General features: G+C 49.7%; 1 protein-coding gene across 2 annotated transcripts; it reads left to right on the forward strand.

Moving 5' to 3' along the window:
- Positions 1-5: 5 nt before the first annotated feature.
- On the forward strand, positions 6-10,440 carry PLA2G12B (phospholipase A2 group XIIB). 2 transcript variants are annotated; one of them, XM_058841329.1, is made up of 4 exons: positions 6-285; positions 4,110-4,198; positions 5,337-5,502; positions 7,365-10,440. In XM_058841329.1, the coding sequence occupies exons 1-4, from the start codon at positions 51-53 to the stop codon at positions 7,481-7,483; spliced, it is 609 nt and encodes a 202-aa protein (XP_058697312.1). In that variant the 5' UTR covers positions 6-50; the 3' UTR covers positions 7,484-10,440. The 2 variants fall into 2 exon arrangements, with proteins under 2 accessions (XP_058697312.1, XP_058697313.1); XM_058841330.1 differs by having other exon boundaries at positions 4,110-4,186; positions 7,365-10,439.
- The last annotated feature ends 62 nt before the right edge of the window (positions 10,441-10,502 follow it).

A 10,502-nucleotide genomic window follows, 5' to 3' on the forward strand; every position in this document is an offset into this window, starting at 1 on the left:
CGCAGCTGTCCCCGCTCTGCTGCCCGGGGCTCGGGGAGCGGCTCTGCGGCATGCGGCTGCTGCTGCCGGCAGCGCTCCTGTGCCTCACCCTGCGCTTGGGCCACGGCACCCAGGAGGCAGCAGCCGACAGCCCCGGCCACCAGGATCCGACACCGGAGCCCTCCTATTCCGACTGGGGCATCGACACCATCCGCGGCGGCTTTGAGACGGTGAACAGCTACTTCGACTCCTTCTTGGAACTGCTTGGGGGGAAAAACGGGGTCTGTCAGTACCGATGTCGATATGGTAAGTGAACCTCACTGCTCCCTTCTCCTTCCCTCCTAGCCAGGGACACCGAGCCCCCACCTGCCCCGGGAACAGCCCGCTCTGGAAGGAGCTGCGAGCACAGACACGGCAGGGAAGGGTGCAGGTTTTCCTGGAAGGGCTGTCCAGCTCCCCGGAGCCTCGGAGAGGACAGGGAGGGGAGGCTGAGCCGGCAGCACTAATCTCAGCAACCTTCGGAGTGTCCTTGCTGAGCAGCCGTGAGCTGGCCAGTGCGGAGGAGAGATAACGGGGACAAACCACACGTCACCGGGAGGAGCCTTTAGTACTCCAGGCAGCTCCTGCTTGCTTTGGGCTTCCGAGTGATTCACCAAAAATGAATAGTTTGGTTTGTCCTGGGGGCAGGAGGAAGGGGGTGACATCTCAGGGAGGGCAGGGGATGGGGTGCACGGAGCTGTGGGGTGACAGGGCAGCACTGACCATCACCCTGGAAACAACCAGGACAAAGAGATGCTGCAGGGCTGGGACCTCAGCTCCCTGCCAGGGGCAGAGGGACCACAAGGAGGTTAAAATCAGTCTGAAAGTTGCTGAGATTTTTGTTTTGTTTCATAAATAATATCACAGAATCATAGAACAGGCTGAGTCGGAAGGGACCTATCAGGATCATTGAGTCCAACTCCTGGCCATGTGCAGGACACCCCAAGAGTGCCTGTGCCTGGAAATGTTGTCCAAACACTCCTGGAGCTCTGGCAGCCATGAAACCACTTCTCTGATGAGCCTGGAAATACTTCCAGCTCCAAATTCAGAGCAGAAAGGGACTTGCCCTCCTTAATGTTGAGACTGAAAGCTCTGGCAGTGGGAAAAACGTGGCTGGGACTGCAGTGAGCCTGAGGTAATGCTGATACTCAGAGCTGGCTTCAGGGAGCCTCAGGACCCACCAGATCGTGCAGAAGTTACTGCTTTTGGACACATCCAGAAGGCTCTCCCCTGCCTGTCCTTGTGAAAAGCACCTCCAGAGAGAAGCACAAATCCCTGCTCACACCCCAGGAGCAGCCTGCATCTTACTGGAACAGCGTTTCACCTAGAAAGGAAAACAAGCACATCCTTAGCCCAGTTCTCATCCTCTGCTGAACAGCTCATTAATCACTGCCTGAAGGGGGAAACTGCTGAAATGCTGCCCACGTGCTCCAGGGGTCTTGCTGGACCTTTCCAGGACCATTTGTCCTTGCTAATCTCTGGCACAGACATTGCAAACTGCGAGTGGAGAGAGGATGCTGGGATGGTCCCAAACCAGTGAGAGCCAGTGCTTGCTCTGAAGGATGAACACAAACCATCTTTGTGCTGAATCAGGGCCTGATTGCCTTTTTTTTCCCCCCAGGCATGAAGCAAAAATTATTCCTTCTTACTTATTTCTGTTTCAGCCAAGAGATATCAATAATAGCTTATTTTGCCACAGTAAAGGTCAGGACTCACCTGTGATTGCCACATCCATCTTCAGCTGAGCACATGGCATTTGGCTGTTCCAGCTGTAAGACTCTCCTGATTTTTCAGCAGCTACTGAGGTCTGAAAACAACCAACTTGATGGATTACTCCCTTAAATCAGGACGTTAGGGTTACACTAGCATTTACTGGCAAAAATACCCTCCTGCTTACAAAGTCTCACTGGGCATCTCAGGGGAAACAAGCAGCCTGAGCTGGGAGTGGAGCCCTTGTAGCTTCCTCCTGGCCAGGCAAGACTTCAGTGCTTTGCTCAGCATTTGGTCCTGAAGGGTTTAAGATGAGGGGGGCACCTCCAGGCTGTGAGAAAAGCCTTCAAAGCCAGCTCTCCAACAGGGCATGCAAGGCTGGCTGTGTGCAGGCACCTCTGCTCAAAGCCTGCCTGCCTGGGGCACACAAACAACAATGGACCACCCAAAACCGCAAGGAGCCCTGAGACCATCCATCCCCCCAAAAATACACTCACCTCCCCCTGCCAATGTCCCAGCACTGCAGTGCCTGAGACCTCCTGCATCGCCAGCTGGCTGCTTTCCAGCCTGTTGGAACAGCTACAACAGCCTGGGGGCATTAAAATGCATCAGGAAAACTCAACTTCAGTTCTAGGGCTGTGCCAACAAGGCAGTGAAATCTATCTTCTCTTGCCTGAAAAGATGGGTAAGCAATAAATGATAACAGGAGCACTGAGTAGATGCTCACAGAGAGGCAAGAACACCTGATACTCCTGTTTTGCTTTTGTTTTCCTGTTAACTAGAACACAAGATGTGGGGGAGAGGTTAATTGTGGTGTCTTGGACTTGACCTAGATGAGAAAGAGTACAAAGGGGCACTTTACAAGTTTTAAAGCTCTGTTTTGCAGAGGGGAGGGGACAGGTTTCCTACAAGGGCTTATCCTGAAGGCAGTTTGATGTTTTGTGGATCAGCACAATCCTTATGTGAGGGTTTTGTTTTCTTTCCCTCAGGACAACTTTCCAAAACATTATAGTAGCTGTGACTTTGGAATTGAAGATCTGGAAAGGCAGCTATCTTTGGCTGGGGACTGGATAACTGGATGATCTTAAAGGTTCCATCCAACCCAAGCCATTCTATGATTCTATGATCTCCACATCCCCAAAAAATCTCCCTGCTACTCAGACTTGCCATCTTATCCCAGTCAGTGTGCTGCAGGAACAAAATGTACAATCAATATTACAAGCAAGTCACTCAGATTTGACTCCATCCTGTGAAACCCACAGTGGATTTTGAACTTTCCTCTGCCTCCTGCATCAGTTCAGGAACATTTGAATTCTGAGTCCCAGTTCCCATCCCTTTCCAAAAAACCAACAAGGCTCTTTTGGAAGGGGAAAATCACCTGTGGCACCTCGCAGCTGGACAGGGTTTCAGTTTGTTATTTATTTGTAGCAAATCTGTCATTTAAGCAAAACAGCTCTAGCAAAGTTTAATTGAGAGGTGCTGGGAACACTCCTACATAAGTCCCTCTGAGGATTTTGTTTGTAAGGCCTTCCCAAGGGCACAGCAGATTTATGGTTGAATTAACCACTGGCATTTTAGGTACCTCAACAGAAAAATGGGGAAAGCGTCTTAAATAATTCCTGGTGCTGACAAGAAGCAAGAAGTGAAAATGGAGTTTGAAAGAACCCAACCCTGCCTTGAAGGGCTGAATTAGATCCATTTCATGTCTATATAAATTCTCTATCCGTGCTCAGGGAAGCAGAAACTTAACCCTTGATGTGATGGGTTTCAGAAAGCTCAGCTCACACGTGTTTTTGTTGGAGCATTCACACAGTTTATGTTTTCCCAGAGCAAGGACAGGACCCAGGAAATGGCTGGAGTTGTGTCAGGGCAGGGTTAGGCTGGATATCAGGAAAAGCTTCTTCCCCCAGAGGGTGGTCAGGCACTGAACAGGCTCTCCTACAAAAATCAGATTAAAATGCTGCTGAAGGTACAGCTAGAGCTGGCTGTGAGCTGGACTCTTCCTACATTGGGTAAATAATTATTCACAGAGGGACTTCTTGCTCCTTTATGCATGTTAAGAAGCAGACTGAGGAAGGTGCAGAGTTTAAAGGGATATAAATGATTTGCAGAATGTGGTGGTGCATCACCACAGGCAGAAAATGGACCAAGAAGACCTGCTCAGACCAAGATCAGACATGCAAGGTCTGCCACAGTTTGGGGGAGATCCACAGCTCACCAACAGTCCAAGAGTGAACTGAGGACAGAAAGATCCCACAACTGTAGTGTAACCAGCAGTGTTTGGGGATGCCAAAGGGGAGCTGCCTGTCACTCCTTGCTTTTTGGACCCGGCCTTGGGAAGATCAGCTCTTCTAACCTTTGTCCTGTCTTTTCTTTCCCAGGGAAGGCTCCCATGCCGCGGCCTCACTACAAACCCCAAGAACCCAACGGCTGCAGCTCCCATTTTCTGGGGCTCAAGGTACCCGAAAGTGTATGTACTGTCCCAAACACCATTCCCAAAGGATGCAGCTCTCTCATTTCACCACCAGCTCATCATTCTGGGCGAGGAAAAAGCTGGGCTGGGCTGTGCAGCTCAGTGACAATAGGCTGTGTGCACACAGCAACACCTGAGTGCATCCTCCACACCTGCCCCCTTCACCTCTTCCCACACTTTTTGCCTCTGCCAAGCACTGGATTAAACTCACAGGCTTTAATACTGCACCTGCTCGTTAGCTTAAAGGCAATTAATGAAATCATATTGGAATCACCAGGAAAAGCTTTCCCAGGAGGCTCTCGGAGCAGGGATTCCTATTTAGCTCATGCATTATTGCTGCCCATGGAGTCTGCAGCAATTAGGCAGATTCCTGCCCTGACAACCCCTCTCTTTGCAGCCAGTTTTTCATGTTAGGTTTAATTCCTGAGACTCTATTTCATTGCAAACCTTGTGGGCATTTCTGTGGTGCCTCCTCTGTACCCAGGCAATCAAGAGTGCAACGAAGGAACAATTCATCTCTTAAATTTTACATGAGGAAGGGCAAAAAGAGGAATCATTTATAACAAGCTAACAAGTCCAGTCTCTCCAGGAGACAGGCCTTCTGCCCCATCACCCCCAGGGTTATTAGCTAAGCTTACAGGGAGCAGAACTCCCCTGCCCACGCTGTACTTGTGCATCCCTGAGAAATAAGGCACTAAATTACTTACGGCACATTTGTTAGGCCAAAAAAGCAGGACCTTGTGAGGTTGTGGGAAAAAGAGGAAAGAGAAAAGGAGCCTTTGCCACTGTTGGCCAGGACATGGAGCTCCCTGATGAGGTCTGACAAATGAAAACCAGAAAATGGCCATGGAGGGGCTGTTTCCCACCTCTCTACCAGACGGTAACTCTCAGCACACAGAGGCGAGAAGAGAATGTGATGCAGCCTGCACTGAACCTGCACCACTGACACCACTGTGCTGCTCCCTCATCCTCCTTTAGATGCTGAGGGAGCAGCACACATTCCCTCCTGCTGCCCCAGCTATCAGGAACAGCTTCTGGAAAAGGAGCCAGCTGGGCTCTGCAGCACCTGACCCCGTTCCAGCTGTGTGAGCCTGAGGCCAGGACGCAGCCAAGGGACACTTCTCTCTTTCCCCAGCTAGACTTGGGCATCCCTGCCATGACCAAGTGCTGTAACCAGCTGGACATTTGTTATGACACCTGTGGGGCCAACAAATACCGCTGCGACGCCAAGTTCCGCTGGTGCCTCCACTCCATCTGCTCCGACCTCAAGCGCAGCCTGGGCTTCGTCTCCAAGGTGCAAGGTAGGCTGCCCACCTCACATTCCCTGGGCAGGGAGGCCTGGAGGGGAGGGTGTGGGCAGGGAGCCCCTTCCTTGCCAAAAAGGAAGCAGAACTCTGCAGTAGGGAGCAGCATGTCTGCCCTGCACTTGTCACGGCTGGGTGAGATCTGCCCCCTCTGCCACACGCTTCTGTCCCAAGGCTGGAGACCTATGGTTATAACCTGCATTTAGAAAACATTTACAATGTGTGAAAAAAAACCACAAACAGTGTTTTTTGTTGCTGAAAGCAATTCCTTTAAAACTTGGATACACTCCCAGACAGTTCAAGCACCTTCACAGGATACCAAAAAAGCCTTCCAGGGCCAGTGAGGCACACACTGAAACCTGTACGTGGCCAGGGGCCAGCAAAACCGAGAGAGCCAAGGACAGGGTTCTCAGGGATCTGCTCACAGATAAGAGATGATGATGATGATGATGGCACTAGGGACACACCAGGCTGGGTGGTGGCTGAGCCACTGCAGTTTCAGAAGGGTTGACAAAGCTCTAGTGATGCACCAGCAGCCCAAGTGCCACCTTGGTTTTGCCTAATTTAACTCTCCTCAGCCTGCAAGTCTGAGAAGAGCTTTTTTTGGTAACCTCTGCTGACGCCCTGCTCTAAGGTATCCTTAAATACGGATTTGTTTTCCAAAGGTGCAGCCTGATTAGGACACATGGGAAGTCTGCATGACACCAGTACTAGTGCAGATGGCTTCCTACCTGGTCACAAATAAATGCATGGAAAGAGTGCCCAGGCCAGCAAGAGAAATCAAAGACATGCACTGAGACACAAGTGCTGCAGGCTGAGTACAGCCAATCTTTCATGGTCACCCTTATCAACAGGTCCTCATCCAGCCAACTTCTTCTCTTTTCACATTTTCCCCTGACACTTTTTCATATGGTTCCTTCTTGCTCTCTGCTTGCAGCAGTGAAGCAAACCTAGATCCTAGGGAGTTTAGGTTAGAGCAGAGCCCACAGTCCTGGGCTGAGCCAAGCTGCCTCTGCCAGGCAGTGGATTCCTCCAGCATCTCTGTCCTGGCTGCTGTAGGAGGCACAGGTAACACCAGTGAACCTCTGAGCCATCCTCCCCTCTCCTTGGGCTCTACAGATCCTGTCCCCAGGGCTGCTCTGATCAGCTCCTGCCACAGTCCTCCTCCACAGCCATCCCAGCTCTCATCTGGCATCCAAAGCCTTGTTTTTCCCACTGACTCACCACAGCCTCTCCAGTGCCTGCCAAGTGAGCAGCCTCCTAAGGGAACAGGAGCTCCGAGGTGTTTGGAGAGGAGAAAACAGTCCCAAAGGCAAGGCTTTCCCAACTTCATTATGCATACAGCAATCAGTGCCAGTAAATAAACCCTAAAGAACTAATATTAACCTGTTTATTTACTGACAAGCACTTTCAGGGTTGTTTTTTGGGGTGAGGAGGGGTTAGTAGTCAGCCAGTCAGCTGCTCCAGCTGCTGTAGGATTTTTCATGCTGGCTGGCAGGTAGCATCATAACTCCCCAAAAAGCCCAGAAAGGTTGGTTAATAGTGGCTATAGGCAAAGCTGAGAGGAGAAGGAGTAGTGTGGAGGCCTCCTGGGAAATCTGTTTGGTAAAGAGTGCTGTTTGCAGAGCCCCAGATGATCCATCAACCAGTAAGGCCTGAAAGAGGCAAGAAAGGAGGGGTTTAGGTGGGGAGAGGAATTACTGCCACCCTGGGGAGAAAAGAGGAGGGAACCTCAGGATTTAGGATTTTAGAGAAAAGATGACAGCCCACGCTTCCAACTGCAAGGGGACAGCAGGAGAGTGCAGGCCTAGGGCTGGGATTGCCCCTGTCCTTACCTGCCCATCCCATCCTCTCCACAGCCTGTGAATCCATGGCAGACACGGTGTTCAACGCCGTCTGGACCCTGGGCTGCCGGCCCTTCATGAACAGCCAGAGGAGCGCCTGCATTTGCAGCGAGGAAGAGCGGGATGAGCTGTGAGGAGGAGCAGCTGCCCCGCTCTCCGTGAGCCCCTCTCCAGCACCGTGACTCCTGCCAGGCCCAGCACGGGCTGGGGACCCGGGCTGAGGTGGCTCTGGGCAGAGCTGAGCCAGCCCATGGACAGAGGGCAGCCGTGCCTGCTGCAGGTGCAGCTCCACAGCCCCTCTCCAAGCCCTCCAGGCAGCAGGATCCCACGCCAGCTCTTTCCATCAGGAGAGGCAAGCAGGATGCAGTGCTGGTTATAAACACGGGGCTTACCTTAAATACACACTATTACCTCCCCCCACCCTGTAACTCTCTAATTTGCAGTGCAAGGCATTAGGTTTCTGCAAGCCCTGTGAAATTCCCAGTCCATGGATGTGCTATTTGCATTTTTGCACCACTGGTGACAGACTGAAGAGGGGAAATTTGCTTTCAGCACGTTGCTCACGCCCGTCCCTGACACTTTCCATCCTGTCATTACACACCTGCATGTTTAAATACTTGGTGGGTCCTAAACTGATTTAAGATATCTGGAGATTTCTTAAGCATGAGTTAAGGGGAAGGGCTTGAGGTGTTTGTGGTACACAGTTGATATTTGGGACCAAAGCCCACCATTTAATTTATCAGATGTGAAACCACAGCCCTCTCCCCCAGTCTCAGGAGAGGAAGCCGCTTTTTTTTTTGCCAGTGTCATGCACATCTATTTAATTACTTCTCTCCTATAGCATTTAACAAAGCTTTGCCCTTAGGATCCCTTTTTACACAGAATGGCTGGGTATCCACCTCCATCTCTCGCACGAGGGAAGCAGGAGGCTCACAGTGGCTCTGGATGAGATATTCCAAATTCTGGAGGCTTATCTGTCAGGTGACAGGACTTAACGTGCTACCTCTGTGGGGCTGCTATCAGCAGCCTCAGACACCATTCCTTCTAAAACGTGGTTAATACTTCCATCTGTTATGGGGAGCTTTCTCTGCATGCAAAACCAGCATTTTGCCTCCACAGAACATTGGCAAACAGCTTTCAGCTGGGTTTCTTGTTGGAAGGAAGCTGCTCCTGGGTGTGTGCGTGCCTCGCCACGTAAATATTTCAACGGCTCCTGCAAATGTATTTATGGTTATGTTCTTCCATCTGCCACAGAGAAGTTAAGGCTGCAAAAGGGTGATTTAACAAGAGTGGAAAGAGTCTGTCTTGGTTGCTTTTCTTCCAGTTTAAAAGGGTTTAAAATGTATGCATGGAGCTGTAAATTATTTAAGCCCTGTGTTCCTGTTCCTGCCAGTCACCTTTGCCTTACAGTGAGCAGCAATGAGATGTTCAGCTGACCCCAAGTGGGCTGGAACAAGAAGAGCCCGCTGGTATGCAGACCAGGAAAGTGGAAATAGCTGCATGGGGTGTGTACTGGCATGGGTTCCATCACAGAGGACTTCAACACTGATCAGATGCAATGACAGCCTTTCCTAGCTGGGCTAATGCCACTGGAGAGGGAATTCTGCATTGCTGAGGTTCACCACTCTGCCAGAGCACAAGGCTGGACATAACCTTGGTTATCCAGCTAAGAAACACATACTTTTGGCTAGGGGATGGGAAGGGAACATTACTTATTCAAGACACTTCCCAAACTTTGTATTTTGTTGGTGAAATGGTGCCTGTGGCCAGTTTAAATGTGAACATACTCTAATGATTAAATGACAAAAAAGAAATTAAAACAGCTGTACTGTCTACGTTCAATAGCCGGCTGGATGGCAAATATCACAAATTATTTTATAGTTCAACTGGTATCAGATTAAAGCCAAGCAACTGCTGACAGGTGATGACACACACTGGAGAAATCAAAAGGTTCTGAACAAAATCTCTGTACCCAGACACCGATGCACTGGAGACGTCGCTGACATAAATCATAATTTCTCCCTGCTTTCAGACTGCCACTCATCCCAAAACCCTAGAGACCAACAGGCCAGCTACTTAATAAATTCATTTTTCACTGTGGTAATCTGAAAAACCCCACCAGCAGCTCCACAAGGAAATATTTGAACCTTCAAGTGGTGGCAGTGACTCTGACAAAGCACCAGGTAATCCTGTGGAGGAGCAAACCAGCGCGTGGACTCCAGTAAAACCGCATCCAAACTAAAAATTGCTTCCCCTCCGTGCCACTCCTGCTATCCAGGGATGTGCAGTCATGGAAGCAGCTGATCACAGGATTCTCCAGGTTGCTGCACAAACCTTGGGTTGTCTTCAATTCCACCCTGCTCTGGACACAAAGACAGCGCTTTGCTCATCCCGTGGCTTCCTCTTGACTTTGTGCATTTGGCAGGATTGTTTTCAGCTGCAGAGTGGAAAAGCTGCTTCACATGAATTTGTCAGGAAAAACCAAATAATGTGCACAATAACTGAAATAAGCCAGGAAAGGAAGTTCTCCCCCCACATGAACAAACAAAACCAGTTGATTCTCCAGAAGGCACCAGATAATTAATTTCATTTCCCAGCTCTTGTTTTATCAAAACAAATATATTTAGCGGAGGCTGCCTGAACAAAGAAATTTCCACAGGGAAACTGCCCCTGTGGTCCTAATGCAGATGTGAATCAGCAGAACAACAGTCCTAGGAGAAGCCTTTTTCCTTTCTTTTTCGTTCACACATGGTTAGATAACACACAAAAAGTGTCTTTCCATTTACACCTACTTATCATAATAGAAATATCTTTGCTTAACACACACACACACACACGTATTTCCAAGACTGGAAAAGCAGCCACGAAACTATTTAGAAAAAATATTAAACTCTCAGCCATTAAATGTTCATTCCTCACTGGAATCTCATTTGCCAGAACAAATAAATCTGTGAAACAGGTTGAAATGTTTGAGGTGATTTGTGACCCCCTTCTAAATAGTCCCTTCAAATGGATTCCCCTTCCATTTGAGAGCAGCAGCAAATTTTGGCTTTTGCAGCAATTTGGCTGCTCCAAGTAAAGCAGAAAACGATGAAGGTTCATCCCTAATCCTTTACCACCCAGCTCAGTGAAGCCCAGAGGAGCCCAGGCTGA

This window comes from Poecile atricapillus, chromosome 6, assembly GCF_030490865.1.
Source record: "Poecile atricapillus isolate bPoeAtr1 chromosome 6, bPoeAtr1.hap1, whole genome shotgun sequence".
NCBI classification, from domain to species: domain Eukaryota; kingdom Metazoa; phylum Chordata; class Aves; order Passeriformes; family Paridae; genus Poecile; species Poecile atricapillus.